At 45.3% G+C, this 16,442-nt stretch overlaps 1 protein-coding gene across 1 annotated transcript in view; it reads left to right on the plus strand.

Moving 5' to 3' along the window:
- Positions 1–1,373: 1,373 nt before the first annotated feature.
- The window catches only part of MYO7B (myosin VIIB), a gene marked incomplete at both ends in the record, with an annotated part of 48,064 nt that continues 32,995 nt past the window's right edge, over positions 1,374–16,442 (plus strand). The window contains 14 exons of the mRNA XM_082003908.1: positions 1,374–1,391; positions 2,731–2,844; positions 3,468–3,620; positions 4,895–5,079; positions 5,932–6,053; positions 6,322–6,464; positions 6,556–6,669; positions 8,344–8,497; positions 9,443–9,519; positions 9,832–9,951; positions 10,159–10,301; positions 12,153–12,363; positions 13,705–13,840; positions 14,068–14,228. Coding sequence (XP_081860034.1) covers positions 1,374–1,391; positions 2,731–2,844; positions 3,468–3,620; positions 4,895–5,079; positions 5,932–6,053; positions 6,322–6,464; positions 6,556–6,669; positions 8,344–8,497; positions 9,443–9,519; positions 9,832–9,951; positions 10,159–10,301; positions 12,153–12,363; positions 13,705–13,840; positions 14,068–14,228 — 1,851 coding nt within the window. The remainder of the gene's footprint in view (positions 1,392–2,730; positions 2,845–3,467; positions 3,621–4,894; positions 5,080–5,931; positions 6,054–6,321; positions 6,465–6,555; positions 6,670–8,343; positions 8,498–9,442; positions 9,520–9,831; positions 9,952–10,158; positions 10,302–12,152; positions 12,364–13,704; positions 13,841–14,067; positions 14,229–16,442) is intronic.

A 16,442-nucleotide genomic window follows, 5' to 3' on the forward strand; every position in this document is an offset into this window, starting at 1 on the left:
GATAAGGGCAGGGAGAGATCATTCAGCAACTACTGTCATGGGCTCGTTACAGACTCAACTTGGGGAAATTAGTTTAATTTATTACCCATCAAGTCAGAGTAGGGTAATGAGAAATAAAACCAAGTCTTAAAAACAGCTTCCCGCCACCCCTCCCTTCTTCCCAGGCTCAACTTCACTCCCAAATTCTCTACCTCCTCCCTGCTGAGCAGTGCAGGGGGACGGGGAATGGGGGCTGTGGTCAGTTCATCACACCTTGTCCCTGCCGCTCCTTCCTCCTCAGGGGGAGGACTCCTCATCCTCTGCCCCTGCTCCAGCCTGCTCCCACGGCAGACAGTCCTCCATGGACTTCTCCAGCGTGAGTCCCCCCCACAGGCTGCAGTTCTTCATGAGCTGCTCCAGCCTGGGTCCCCCCACGGCGTCCCAGGTCCTGCCAGCAAACCTGCTCCAGCCGGGGCTCCTCTCTCTCCCCACAGGGCCACAGGCCCTGCCAGGAGCCGGCCCCAGTGCGGGCTGCCCACGGGGTCACGGCCTCCTTCAGGCATCCCCCTGCTCCGGCGTGGGGCCCTCCCCGGGTGCAGGTGGGGATCTGCTCCCCTGTGGAGCTCCATGGCCACAGGGGCACAGCCGGCCTCCCCGTGGGCTTCCCCGGGGGCTGTCGGGGAACCTCTGCCCCAGCGCCCGGAGCCCCTCCTGCCTCCTTCTGCTCTGAGCTGGGGAGTGCGGGCCTGCTCCTCTCACATATTCTTACTGCTTTCTTCAGCTGTAGTTGCACAGTTTTCTTTTTCCCCTTCTTAACTACATTACCCCAGAGGCACTACTGGGCTCAGCTGTGGCCATTGGTGGGTCCATCTTGGAGCCGGCTGGTGTTGGCTCTGTTGGACACAGGGGAAGCTTCCAGCAGCTTCTTACAGAAGACAACCCTGCAGACCCCGCTACCAAACCCTTGCCACACAAACCCAGTACATGAGGTCTTTTTCTGTGTGAGCCAAACTTGAAGTTCAGCCAATAAATGTGCCTAGCATCTGACCGAGGAAACTATTTGGTATGAAAATGTGCACAGTGACCTCTTCAGGGCTGAGAGCATCTCCAGGGTTATGTGGTAGAACTCAGAGCAGACCACCACCCCAGTGCTGCAGGTTTTTTGCTTTGGGTAGATGGTTTCACTGTTTCTGCATTGGGTGTAGCTTATTATGATCTCTTCTCTTAACAAAATCCATAAACAGAATTCTTTTAGGGCATTTTGCTGTTATTTTTTACAAGGAAACATCTCAAGAAAACCCCACTGTCTTTTCTGTTCAAGGCCTGAGCCCTTTTCTGGCCTAATGTTATGTTCTTCTTGGCACTGCAGGTTACATACGGTGATCTGAAACATAATGGTGGTTTTCAGAAAGGTAAGCCTTATTCTTTGCTGTGATGTACTGATCAGCCTGAGATGCAAACAGGAGAAAATTACCTTAACATCATGGTTCAACTCCAAAAGAAAGCAGCAATAACCCAGTATCAACAAGGTATAAAATAATATCAGTCTAGACTAGAGATGCAGAGGTGTCTTGCCTAGCCTGGCTGTGCTTATGCTGAGCTGGTTACCTCTGTCACAAGGTGTGGCACTGAAACTGCAGGGATTACCGCTGGAGTTTCATTCAATGCAAATGGGAACTGTTAGTCTGTAACATGCTTCATAACCTTGTGCAATGTTTATAAACGCTTTACGCTACGGTTGTTTGGTTTTAAATGTAAGCCCGTAAAGTATTGTGAGAGGAAAAAGAAATATTTTTTTGGTAAAAACCTCAAAACTTTGACGATAAATGCTGCAGTCTGTAACAAAATTTGTATACAAGACACTCAGCTAGAAAGCCAGTTCATACCCATTGAAGATCTGACCTACAGCTTTGTTCAGTTTTCATTCTAGCCATTACAGTAAAGCTTTCTGTTTGAATCTGCATTAGTGCCTGGAGCAAGAGAAGGTATTCCTGGGAGCTTGGAGCAGGGGAGTATAGCCAGGACAGTAGCGCAGGTGACACCAAGATGCTGCTCATTCCTAGGAAAGGGCAGCCACAGCTCACACCTCCCTCCAGTGACAGCAGAGCAGTTCTTGCTTGCTTGCTCTGCAGAGAGGCATGATGTTGCCATGCCTCTACAAATAGGAAGAGAGGAGCTGGGCTGAATAAAGAATGCTTTTTTTTTTTCCAAAGAGAGATCATGGATGCCTTCACGTTTCTAACTGGCTTCAGCTGTAGCAGAAAGAATATGCATCGAAAAACTCTTGCAACAGAGCCCTCTACATTGCCAGGCTGTACATGTTTGTTTTTCTTTTTCCTGGTCATGTCTATGTTTTCAAGCATCTCTTCTGAAAGAATACAATAGCTAATGCGAGGCTGACAAGGCCCTTTATCAGCATTTACTGTGTACCCATCAGTCTCTGGGAGATAGCGGAGCTGAGTAATTGCTGTCCTTGTAAAAGGTGTTGCCTTATTTCCTCTTGTGAGACAGCTGGGTTTGATGACTTGTCCAAAGTCATGTTCCGGGTCAGCTGAGAAGCTGGGAGTAGAACTCAGAGATCCCAGTACTATAACCATTAGACTGCACTGCCTGCAAGCAGTAAGAACTTATCCAGTAAACACTGCTAAAGAAATCGAATCGCTAAAAAATTAAGACCAAGAGATGTATGCCTGTGAGCTACATGGCATCAAGTATGTCACTGTACTTGACGATAGCTTTTCTTCTCCCCAGGGTGATCATGTCTGGCTGGATACTCAACCAAACAGTGAATTTAATGTCCCTATCGGGGCAGTTGTGAAGGATTCAGACTCAGGACGGATCTTGCTGGAGGATGATGAGGGCAAGGTGGGCTACACTTACAACTTTCTGTAAAAGATGAACATAAAATCTAAAAGTACAAAGTACAAAAGAATGGCCCTGTTGGGTCAGACCAAGGCTCCACCTGGCCAAATGGTCTGACTTTGATAATGTCTGGTAGGATATACTGAAAGAAAGAATATAAAAATAAGGCAAGTATAGGGGGGTACCCTAGTATCCCCAGGTCCCAGCACTATGACGATTTAGAGCTTCCTGAGCCAGAGATTACATCTACATAGTTAAGAAAAGGAAATGAACAGGCACCAGTGCCTAAATTTGGTGGAGCTTTAGGTGAAATCATGATCGCACTGAGGTCGGTTGGGATTTCATCCCTACCTCATACAATGCTGTGGCTGTGATGACCTGACAGAGCTGCGCTCTGAACAATGCTAAATTTGGTGATGTCCAGAACCCACCTGAATGGCTTCATCCAGTGTTTTAAATCGTCTGGTCCAGGGGATCGGCAAACCAGTTAATTTCTGGAGTTCAGTCAACTGTTAGAATATGCTGGTTTGAGCATGGATTATACTGAAGCTTGCTCTGGTCTGACATGGCTCTCCTTTGTTTGCCTCTGAGCAACAGCATAACACATTAAACCTTGCCTTTTTCAGGAACACTGGATCACGGCTCGGAACATGCACACGGTGCACCTGATGCACCCCTCCTCTGTCCAGGGGGTGGAAGACATGATCTGCCTTGGGGATCTCCATGAAGCAGGCATAGTGCACAACCTCCTCATCCGCCACCAGGAGCACAAAATCTATGTGAGTGCCAAGGTCATCAGGCATAGTACTTTCAGGAATTACCTCTACTACACATTTAGCGGAGTGATCTGAGCAGCCTACAAGCCTTTCATAAATGGGGCCCTCTGCTTCCTTTACTGATTGAAGGTGCCAAGGAAGCACAAGATAGTTTTTCTCTTCTTTCATTCGAGAACTTTGGCTGTGAAGAAGAGAGCTAATAGCAGTCTCTGAAATCATAGAGACAGGCGTAGGTAGTGACCCTGCTTACTTTCTCGTAGTGATCATTTCCACCAGTGACTGACAGCTAGCTAAATCCAGCCCATGTTACAGCTTAGTGCTGCTATTACCTGCAGCTGTGACACAGGATCAATCTAACTAGTACACAGCGGCATGATTTGGATTGTCCTCTAGTCCAAGTCAATGGTTACCTGATTTTGATGTAATAAAATAGAAATAGATAAAGAATAAATCTGGATATTTAGGACACCTGGCTTCATTTCTTTTCCACTACAGGTTTTATCTGTGATTTTGAGCAATTTGACATTTTTAGTTTCTTTGTTCCTTAGTTCCCAATTTGTAATATGATAATATTCAGGCTTTTGCGTGCTTTGCCTCCCATGTTGTATACACTATTACCTTCACAGGAGAGGAACTGTGTCTTACAACACAGATATGGTGATGTTTAATGTAAACAAGGAATGATTCTGTAGATGCTGCAATTATAACTACCAAGATGTGTGTATAGACCTGTTACATTAGACTCTAGCAGTCTGCAGTTGTCTTACGTGCAAGTTCTTGAACAATATTATTGCCTTGCATTTCCACAGCCTTCAACAGCCTCCTTCATTTCAATGGTGCTGTTGTTTACAAATGTTACTAGATGACTGTATAAATAACACAAGCATAACTTTGCCCATCAGCAAAGTTCAGCTACATCTGAACTAGAACACAAAAGCAGCTTAACAAGACACTACAGAACAGCTTACGGTAACACACAAAAATGCCATGTCAAATTGGACTTTCTTATGCTTTAGCTTGAGACAGTGAACTGAGCTGTGATTTGGCCAGGAGATTATAGCTGGCATTCTTCCTTTTTCAAAATCCTCCACATCCTGGGATATTTATTAGCAGCTTCTAGTGAGGAACCAGGCTCCCAGCCTCACCTAAGTGCTGCTATGGATCTCTCAGGCTTCCCTTCTGCCTCTGTTTGGATTTATACTGCAAGTGGCTTCGGTTGCATTCTTGTGTGTAGGTTTGGTTTGCTGCTAGAGGTAACGCTCATAACTGTTTTCCAGACTTACACAGGATCAATCTTGGTAGCAGTGAATCCATACCAGCTGCTGCCTCTGTACACAGTTGATCAGATCAGACTGTACTGTAACAAGAGGATTGGAGAGCTGCCACCTCATGTCTTCGCCATTGCAGACAACTGTTATTTCAATATGAAGAGGAATAAGAGAGACCAGTGCTGTGTGATCAGGTGACTGGATTCAGAGAGGATGAGTAGCAGAAAGCAAGTCTGTCATGCTTTTGGGGCACCTTTGTGAACATAGGAGATCTTCCCAATGGAAGGGCACAGATAAGACTAGAGACAACAGGAAGGAAATATTTCCCCCCCTGCTACTTCATTTTCAGTCAGGGGCTGCAAAAGGTAGAACATAAGCAAGGGATTTCTGAAGTCCATTGTTTTGCCTTGGAATCTGTGAACGTAGTGATAAATTCTGTGCATGGTCACTAGATATAGAAACATAAAACACGAGCTTGTGTGATGTAAGGCTATCTTTTACCTTGGGGACATGATACTTATGCTATGTGTGTTTTCTGAGAATAGAGATTTCTCGGAGAAAAACAACCTTTGCTAACCTGAAGATGGAGGTAGGCTTTCTTCATCCTATAAACACATAACATGTATCCATTTTCTGTTAATCATCATTGCGAAGAACCAGATAGTCTCATTGCAATAATAACTGATTCTGAGGCAACTCCATTGGTGTGCTAAGACTAGCATTGAAAATCTGGCAATGCATTAAAGAAGAAAGCAAGTGGTCATTTAATTTGCACTGGTACAGAACGTCTTCCACGTATTTGCTTGTTTTTAATCAGTGGGAGAATTTAGTCCTCAGCCTAAGTCTGAAAAACAACTTACATTTTGGCAGATAAGATGATGTAAGACTAAAGTTCTCCAGCCATCCATGAAAGACAGTCTGATCTGACATTAAAGGATAAATATAAGTGAGGTTTTTTGTTGTTTTTTTTAAAACATTTGGCCATTTTGCCACCCTAGCCAAAAAAGAAGAAAGGAAACCTATAATGATCTTGTTTCTTACTGCAGTGGAGAATCTGGAGCTGGGAAGACTGAAAGCACAAAGCTAATACTACAGTTTTTGGCAGCTGTCAGTGGCCAGCATTCCTGGATAGAACAGCAAATCCTAGAGGCAAACCCTATTCTAGAAGGTGGGTTTTTTAGCAAACGTGCCTGATTTACCACCTTTACCTCAGCATTTTTGTATCAGGATAAAAAAATTCAGAAACAGATATCTGAACCATTGGATTTGCATACCTGCCTCTTTAGGAAGCAGCCTGAGACCAGGCATTATTCAGTGCTTGTCAGCACTGTCATTTGGAACACAACATGTAAAATACTAGCAGTAAAAAAGACGGGCATAAAAAATAGACTTGATGTTCATTAACTGCAATACTATCTCTGTCCCTTGCCCATCAGCTTTTGGAAATGCCAAGACAATTCGAAATGACAATTCAAGCCGATTTGGGAAATACATTGATATCCATTTCAACCAAAATGGTGTGATAGAAGGAGCCCGGATAGAACAGTTTCTTCTGGAGAAGTCCCGGGTTTGCCGGCAGGTGAGGGTACTGGCAGATGTACGTTCTGCCTGCTCCTGTGTTACAGGCTTATATTGACAAGGCTGTCCATTGGCCTATTTCTTTCTTTTAGGCTCCAGAGGAGAGGAATTATCACATCTTCTACTGCATGCTAATGGGGATGAATACAGAGCAGAAAAAGATGCTGAATCTGGGCACTGCTTCGGAGTACACTTATCTCACTATGGTAATAGTCTCTGCTTTCTTCTCCATTGTCTCTCTGCCATTTGCTTCTCCCAGTGAGCAATTACAATCAATAGGAGCTGCAGATGGGTAGTTACCAAATATGAACAGTCCTTTCCTTAGAGTACCAGAAGCAGTAACACAAAGAGTGCTGTGAGCCTCAGTTTGAGAGACTTAATGTAATGTCCACCAGCTTGTGGCAGATCAAAGCTTTCTATCAAAGTCATACTTAAGAAACATAAAGGACACCTTAAAGCAGGTGGGAAATATCCCCCACTTTCACAGGCACTCAGATTTCAGATGAATGCAAGGGATCTTATGCCAGGGAGAATACTAATCAGGCATGTGTATACCTGAGGGGAAAATGAATAAGCAGAAAAGTGCCAAGAATCCTAGTCCTTGTATCTGATAAATCTTAGATGTGTAATGCAGGAAGCTGGCATTCAATCTAGCCTCCAACAGCTGATGCTAAATGTCCCTGTCTGGGTCTATATTGCCATAGTGGCAGGAGTGGGATGTTCACCTGATGAGGTGAGATTTTTTAAAATAGCTAATAGGTTGGTTTGGGGCATGAAAACCATTGTGAAAATCCTGTCCTTTAGCCTGTCCTGAGGTGCAGACACCTCATATTAAATGTGTCAGCTGGTTTGATTTGGGCTGTTCTACAGCTGTGGAAAAAATGGGGCTAAGTCCTGCCTCTGCTGAAGCTAATGGGAGCTGGGCATCTAGTTTCAGAGGAAATGAAATCATGCCTATAAAGCCATTTCTGGAGTCTCAAAAGCAAAACCACTAAAGCTGCTGGAGATTTTTTCATATGTAATCTTTTCAAAATAGCAGTGATCTTGCAGTAAGAGCTGATGAGTTCAATCACACAATGGCCATTCCGTAAAAAGGTCTGAAGTTCCCTGGGTCAGCAGTAGGGCAGTATAATACAGAGATAGGAGGATTAGATTAAAGGAGAACATAGCTGTAGTCTTGTTCAGGTCAGCTGTTGGCACAAGCTGGCATGTTTACATGCTATAAACTGAAATGTCTAGGAATACTTCACTTTTGTAATCATCGCGCTATATTGTCGGTAACAGCAGGGATAAAAATGACATTTTCCCATCTCCATTAGGGCTGAAAATAGTTTCTATCAGGAGCAGTATCCTAGGACCCACTGTGCAAGCTTTGTTGAAGGTTCTTCTGAGGCTACCTTGGATGCTTCCATCTGCCTTCCACTAGAACCTAATATTTTTATTCTGAGATTTGCCCTCTAGCACTGAACCAATCCTACTTGCTTTGATTTCAGCTTAGGGCTCTTAATTGTCCTTTGACAAGGCAGAGAGAAGAAACCAAAGAAGCCTTGTAAGTTTGACAAAGTTTCCTGTCTTTCTATGCTCCAGAGCAGCCTTCCCTTCAGCTTTTCCTTTTGGCTTCTCCGCTATTCAGTTTAGCCCTGGAGAAATGCATTATTTAGCCCTCTGCTAACGGATTCTTCTTGAGACTAGAGATGAGGGAAGAAACAGCCACGGGAAGAGCATAAAGAATGTCTAAATAGGTTTTTACTTCGTGTCTTGTGGCAAGTGGTTCACAAGGCATCCACATTCTGTATGAGGGTTTGTCAGGTTGCAGATCCTTTCATCTTTGTATGGATACCAGGAAGATTCTCCTTACCTGTGGGTGTGGTGTCTTGCAGGGGAACTGCATGTCCTGCGATGGCCGGAATGATGCAAAGGATTATGCCCACATCCGCTCGGCTATGAAGATCCTCATGTTCTCAGATTCTGAGCACTGGGACATCAACAAGCTCCTGGCTGCGATCCTGCACCTAGGGAATGTAGAGTTTGAAGGTAAACTCAGCATTGGCTGTGCTTGGCCTTTCCTCAGACTTGGTGGTAAAGGCCTGAAGGTGCTGCCTGCTTCCATCTGTACAGAATAGGTTGTGTTGCTCTGCCTGTATAAACAGGTGAAAAGGGTTGGAAGGGCAGGCAGATAAGCACCATGAAATTCTGATTTGTGACTCCACTGCCTAGTGTTTTGAAAAACATAATCTCATTATTATTTTGTCACGCTGTCAGGTTCCATGGTTATAAATCGGTCCTTATCACACAAACTGAAACAACAGATAATATCACGCCATGTTACACTTGCTGATTATTGTGCTACACAAACCAGAGGACACAGGAGCATGTGAGTGAAGTTTGCTGTGGAGATGATAGCAGTCATTCTCCTGGCTCGGTTTGGTGAATGCTCACCTGCGTAAGTGCACTTCTGGTATGTCACAGGCACAGCGTGAGACACCCACTAGTGGGATGCCAGAAGCTCTCACATTTTAGAAAAGGAGTCCTCACTTTGTAACACAGAGGGGTCAATACAACACAGAGGGGTCAATACAATGGGTTCTTTGGAGTCACGCTGGCTGCTGAAATGAGGGATTTCACTCATTCCCTTTCGTTGTCTAAATTTCCCACAAGCCAGACACATAAAAGGAACATATTTCCTGAAGTCAGATACCACTTCCCCAGATTTCCAATAGCTACTATTTAAAATTAATTTAAACTTGTCAGTTTTACTGCTATTTTTAGCCTGATGTTCTGGAGTTGTGAGGGCCCCATACATCCCAGGATCCCTGGGTGAAATCAGGACCCTCCATAGTAAAATCATCAAGCCTGGGAGTTTCAAAAGAGAACCTACTGCCTTGCCACATTCCCAGAGCTACGGGTTTACAGAAAAAATAACAGCACAGCCCCCCACAGTAACAGAAATTGTTCACCCTGACTGTTTCCTCATTGTAGCGGCTGTGTATGACAACTTGGACTGCTCTGATGTGATGGACTCGCCACACTTTTCAATCGCAACCAAATTGCTTGAGGTAATGGACTCTCATCTTCTCCTACTAGTTCTCTCCCTCACCCTTGCTCCCTGAGCGCACTGACAAAGCATGTCTCTGTGGAGTGTTTATGTATGGATGCACATACGATGGGCATGTCTCCTTCTTCCTGATGATGCTCAAGTGATGCTGTTGCAGATGTCTCTTTGAGCTAGGAGATCTTTAACTAGGACAGCAGGCTGCCAGTGAATGCTGCTGGACAGGCAGTTTGTCCCGGTGTGCTTCCTGAGACAGACTTTGCTGGATCTCCTTTATCCACTTGGAATGACCAGGTTGCCATGACTTTTTCTCCAGGTGGACTCCAGTGAACTCCAGAACAGCCTCACAAACCTCTCCATCATTGTCCGAGGAGAAAGTGTGTCCAGGCCTCTGAACATAGTTCAAGCTGCAGATGGGAGGGATGCCTTTGTGAAGGTACTGGTGCTTACATCTTCTCTGTTTAAAGATTAGGGATGCAGTCAGAGCTGTCTGTCTTACTGGTTGAGGCAGCAAACATTCACCCAGAGGGCTCCAGTCCCTCATAGTTTTCAGGCATATTTTGACAGCAGCACAATAGCAAGCAGTAAGCTATGTCAAAAGACTGTAATGATGGGCTCTAATTCCTCTTTAATTGCTTCTCAGGGTATCTATGGACGGATTTTCCTGTGGATAGTGAAGAAAATCAACTCAGCCATTTTCAACCCAACTTCTCAGAAGCCTAAAGACAGACGTCAGTCCATCGGGCTATTGGACATTTTTGGGTTTGAAAACTTCAGCAACAACAGGTAGAAGGCTCTAGATTCATTTCTACTGGGAAGGTGCAAAGCAGCTGATGTGAAAGGAAAGAATGAAAAAACAGACACATGCTCTGTCATTAGCATCCTGATTCCCAGAAAAGCAGTGAAATTTCCATCACTGAGTTTTCCCAATGATGATCATGCACAGATTCCATTTTTCTTCAGTCTTGGTCATATTTCTGCCTACTTCCCCAGCCTTCACTTTGGTGCAGGCATTGCACATGTCTGCTCCAAAACCTCAGGTATTTTCTCAGAGGAGATGGCTATGAGCAGGTAGCCTCTATGTAAGGATGTAGTATGTCCCATGTCTCTGTACCAAACTTTCTTGTTCCATATCATTTTTACAATGTCTCTTGGGATACATTTTGCATCGAGTACAAAGGAGGCTGTGTTGTGTTTGCTATTTCAGCCCATGCTTCCATCTTGCTCAGTGTTCTCTCGTCTCTTTTTTGGGGCTGATCATCTCTCTACTCTTAAGGACAGGTCAGCAAAATACCTGGTCAGTATACCGCTGTCCCACTGCCACCTCTCCTACTGGCGGTTTCAGTCCCAAAGCACCATTTCTGTTTGCCCTTCTCTACGGGACAGCAATTTTTCCAGTTGTATGGTACCATATCATCAGTACTCCACAAACTATCAGCACATATTTTGCAGTCTTTTCCAATCCATTTCAACTGATGCATTGTCGTGGTTAAACCGCAGCTGGCAACTCAGCACCACACCACTGCTCGCTCGCTCCCCCCAGTGGGATGGGGGAGAGAATCGGAAGGGTAGAAGTGAGAAAACTCGTGGGTTGGGATAAAGACAGGTTACTAGGGAAAGCAAAAGCCCCACACGCAAGCAAAGCAAAACCAGGAATTCATTCACTACTGCCCACCGGCAGGCAGGTGTCCAGCCATCTGCAGGAAAGCAGGGCTCCACCACGCGTAACGGTGACTTGGGAAGACAAATGCCATCACCTCAAATGTCCCCCTCTTTCTTCTTCTTCCCTACCTTTATATGCCGAGCATATGGTATGGGATATCCCTCTGGGCAGTTGGGGTCAGTTGTCCTGGCTATGTTCCCTCCCAACTTCTTGTGCACCCCCAGCCTGCTTGCTGGTGTGGCGGTGTGAGAGGCAAGCCCTGCTCAGCAATATCTAAAACATCCCTGTATTAGCAACATTGTTCTCGGCACAAATCTAAAACACAGCCCCATAGTAGCTACTGTGAAGAAAATGAACTCTATCCCAGCCAAAACCAGCGCATGCATCTTGCTTGCTTTCAACAAGATTATATTCCTCACTGACTTTTGGAACTGTCTAGGATCTGTTCAGCACATCTTCTGTCTTTTGAGTTCTCTCCTATTATTTTATGCTATTCCCAAAGGCTGCAATCCACATGGGGCCTCACTGTGGTGAACACTCCACAGGCACACATAGTGTGCCACAGCAATTACCGGGTAATGAAACTCAGGTGCAGCATTAAGGAGTAACTAACAAAAGAAGTGGTAGTTCACATGCGAGTAAAAACATGTCACACTCATACAGTCAAGCTATTTTAATAATTATGTGTTCCCCTTTATCTCTAGAGCTTCTTGAAACAGATACAAGATCTTTCCTTGCTTACTCAGCAACACTCAATCGTCAGTTGGCTCATTTCTGCTTACCTCTATGATAGCAGAAGATGCATCCCTTATATTGCTCAGATTGGCAACATGCAGTGGTGGTGATCATTAACACTGTGGAATATAGCAGTAGTGTATCTGGATATGTATTTAATACAGAGAATAAACAAATACCATAAAGCAGTGCAGCAGTGGCCAAGAATGACCATGGGTTCCCATCTTCTCTGCCCCCAGCTTTGAGCAGCTCTGCATTAACATTGCCAATGAGCACCTTCAGCAGTTCTTCGTGCACCACGTCTTCAAGCTGGAGCAAGAGGAATACCTTGCAGAACACATTGCCTGGAATAACATTGACTTCACTGATAACCGCCAGGCTCTAGAAGTCATCGCACTCAAGCCTATGAATATAATCTCCCTCATTGATGAAGAGAGCAAGTTCCCGAAGGTAAATTTCTGGTTTCACCTGTAATGCCTGGCTTTGCACACAGCTCACAGGTAACACTTGGCTTTACACACAGAAAAGTGTGAAGGCATCTTTTGGATACATCATGAGAGGCAATGTCTTCTCCTCGTAGATGTTCCTTTTAAATGAGCTCACTACACAAATCCTTCGCTCTCTGCTGGAATGTGCTCTTCCTGGTACCCCGCTGTTGAAACTCTTACAGCTGTTCCAGACAGGGAAGGAATTAGTCCAGATCATTTTATAAGGATTTCTTAGGAAATCTTTGAATTTGCATATTGTTTGAGTGTTGTTCTGCTATTGGTCTGGGCTGCAGCTTGCTCTTTCTTCTCCTGGATGACAGACCTAGTTGAGCAATGTCACTGTTGTCAGGAAATGTTATTCTGCAAAGGCCAGGCATCTCAAACAGAAGAGCAGACATGAAACTAGCATCTGATCTCAGACATGCCTGCAGAGCATTTTCATAGTCTCCAGAGCATGGTGAGGCTAAGCAGGAGTGCAGGTACAGGAATCAGATGGCAATGTGGGCTTGTCCAGAAAAGCAAGCCCCTGCCTCAGCTCATTTGTAGTCCTTGGGTAACAATTTGAGAGGATCATGTACAGGCAGACAGCTTTCCCCTTTCTTCCCTAAGGAGAGGGTAGTGCACACTGTATGTCCTGCAGTCAGGACAAGAAAGCATCTCCTCTACGATTCTCGGAGCACATGACTTCTCCGATAACACAGCACTCACTACCCCTAGCACAGGCCAGTGAGCAGAGCTAGCCTCACTTGCACCACAAGGGAATGAGATCGTGATGGCACCCCTTGAAGAGAAGCACCCAGCTGCCAGCCTGCCTGTGGGAGTCACTGACATGCTGACTGGTATCTGCTCAGGGCAGCCTTCATCCAGGGATCTCCGAGTCTTTCACCAATCGGGGAGTGAAAGAAGAATTATGCCTGCCTGGGAGAAGGACCATGACCCCTCAGAGTATGGCTGTGTAGGATGGCATGGGAAGGTGGGTGAGGGGCTCTGCTTGTGAGGTGCAAAGATTTGGGAAATTCTCAGCGCACCTGCTGATGTTAGCAATGTTATGAGGGCTTGTGTACAGCCCTAAAATACCAGGCTTACACTCTGGTGGTGTGTTCTCCCCTGATGCTTGAGAGAAGGGTCTGTGTAAAAGGGAAGACACTTCTGGCACTACTTTCCTCCGGATCTACTACACAAATAAGGGGCCAAATTTGAGCTTTTGTTTTCTCTGAGCACCACTTCTATTTGTTCGCTGAGCATAGGCCAGTGCTGGGGGTAATCTGCTTAACTGTCTTTTTTTGCCCTTATTTGTTTCTAGGGCACAGATGCCACCATGCTTATCAAAATCAATTCCCTCCATGGCAAAAGTAAAGTCTACATCCCACCTAGGAGTGTCCATGACACCAAGTTTGGCATCAACCACTTTGCTGGTGTTGTCTTTTATGAATCAAAAGGTGAGCCTATCTCTGCTGGATATGGAGGGTGAAGAGAAGGGCATGACCTGCCCCAGATGTGTGGCACTCCAGGGTGGTACTGATCTGAAGTCAGACCAGGAGGTCAGGAGGATTACTCTAAACTAATCTGCAAGTTACTGTAAATGCAGTGGATTTTAGCTAGACAGAGTGGTGCTAGAGCCAGCAGGCTGCAGAGATGACAAGTTGATTTTGTTTCCATCATATAGATTTCCTGGAGAAAAATCGGGACACACTGAGTGCTAATGTAATGCAAGTGGTTCATTCCTCCAAAAACAAATTCCTGAGAGAGATTTTCCAGGTGGAAACAACCCCACCTAGTCTGGGACGTGGGACCATCCGGCATCTTGGAGGTGACCAGGCCTACAAGGTTGGCTTACTGTCAGTGGGTTGCAAACAACTCATTTCTCCTTTCCATAACGCTCTGGCTGTTCTTGTCCTCGTCTTTCTTTTGCACTGTCTCTGCAAATCCCTATCTCTTTCATTCAACTCATTTCTCCAGAGGAGTCTGCTACAAAGTCAGGGTCTAGTGTTCATGCTGTAAATAAGCGTAATGTCAGTCCTGTCTCCCAGGATTGCATTCCTGGATATCTGTGTAGCCGTGCCTGCAGGCTGTCACAGAGGCATGAGTCGTGCTACCTCCCCACATGTTGTCATCAATTGAGTGGGTTTGCTTTGTGTCTGCCTGGGCATCCATACTAGATCCACATCGCCAGGTGGGTGGAAATTAGGAGGAAACTGTAGTTCAAATGGCTTATTGGAATGGAACAAGGAACCATCCAGAGAGACCCCTCTCCTCTGCAAAGCCAGTACCTAGAAGTTCCAGAAGCCAGCAGCTAAACTGCTCTCAGACTGCACACGTAGCCGGTCTGCTGGGACCATAACACCAGGGGGCCTGACTGGGCAACTGGCAGGAGGGTCCTGGCCTTTTCCTTCTTACAGAGGGCTGACAGACTAGCACAGAGGAGTAAATAGCTGTGCTGTCACAGAAAGATACTCTCTCTCCTGCTCCCAGTGGTACCTGTAGACACAGTCTCACTGCCCTGTGTATCGCTACAACCTTAGTTCTCCCTCCTGGCTCGGAGCCTTTGTGAAAAAGTTCATGATAGATAATTGTCACAGAATCATCTGTGCCTAGTGGTGTAGGGAGCCTTGTCGTGTGCCTAGTGAAAATGAGGTTGTAAAGCGCAGTGGACTGGAAATAGCGTGGGGTAGAGTTCAAGTTCTCTGCCCTGCTGCAACTTTCACATACCTTGATTTCTGAGCATTTAACTATGCAGTGTCATCAGTGTGTGAAGGTAGTTTCGCTTTTAATGTTTGTATCTTTGAGTTTTCCTGTCAGGGTATAGAACAAACAGTCAGCTTGCTGTCTTACCTGTTATCGGTCTGTTCTCCTGGCATTGTTTTCTGATCCTGTCCTTTCTTCCTCAGTCTTTATCCCAATGTGGTTTTCTGCTGTCCAGAACATCTGGCCATGGACAGGTAAACATCCTGGGGGAGAAGAAGGTCAGAAGTGGTACAAGCAGCAACAGAGAACTGGCTTAGCATCTCTTAAATGAATACCTCCAGATTAAATATCAGGTCTATCTACATTGCTCTAATGCTTTAATGGTTTTTGTCTCTATAAATAAGGCTGTGTTTCCCTAAACATGGAAAAAAATGTTTCCTTACATTTAGGAAGTATAGCAGCATGTCAATAAAGGAGATACTAAATGTGGGCTCCTGCCCATTTCAAAATGCACAGAAGTTACCTGAAATACCCCTATTAATTTCAAGTAAGTTGAGCCACCGTTGGGAAGCCTAAGCAGCAGTCTACAGAAAAGAATCGTGAATGAAATGCTAGAAGAAACTTTGCTGTCTTGAGGTCTCAGAGTTGCTCTCCTGACTCACCCAGGGAAGAAAAGTCACCACGATCTCAACAACAAATTCAGCTTTAACAATGTTCTATGTTTGAGATCATGAGGGCATGGGCTTCAGACTTGTGTGGCCATCCCACTGATTTACTGGTACAGCAGAAAGGCCTCTGAGATCCGGGAGTGCAAACTGCTTTTAACTTTTATATAGCTTAAACATGGATATGCCATTATCATTACCTGCTTCAAACAGACGCTTGCTAGCCCTAAGGTGCAGCAGAGCTGCTATCAGACATGCCCAGGCACTGGTTTCCAAATTTGTCGCTGGAGGGCAGCATCGCCCTGTAGCTAATGCAGGAGGTGGCCACTGGTGTGGTAGAACGAGCCCTTCAAACCTAAGAGCAAGCAGAATGAGCTACTGTAAAGATCATGAAAGTGAGGGACTGGACTTTAAATTATTTACTTGGGAAAAAAACCCAAAACAAAACCAACAAAAAACCCACATAATCCACCAAAACCCCCCAAACAAACAAACTAGCTGTACTGTGCTGCGATGATTAGCTCCATGCCTGTGTGTAAAAGGCCAGTGGAATCCGTTTGTTACTTGGAATCTGCACTGTTACCATCGTAGTTTAATGAGCCCTTAAAACGTACTAGGAGGTAGAAGCTTAGGCCTACTGTGTGATCTGTGTGAAAAAGACATAGGTGGAATTGTGCTTTCAGAGAAGCTG

Source organism: Phaethon aethereus (assembly GCF_964289735.1).
Source record: "Phaethon aethereus genome assembly, chromosome: 9".
Taxonomy (NCBI): Eukaryota; Metazoa; Chordata; class Aves; order Phaethontiformes; family Phaethontidae; genus Phaethon; species Phaethon aethereus.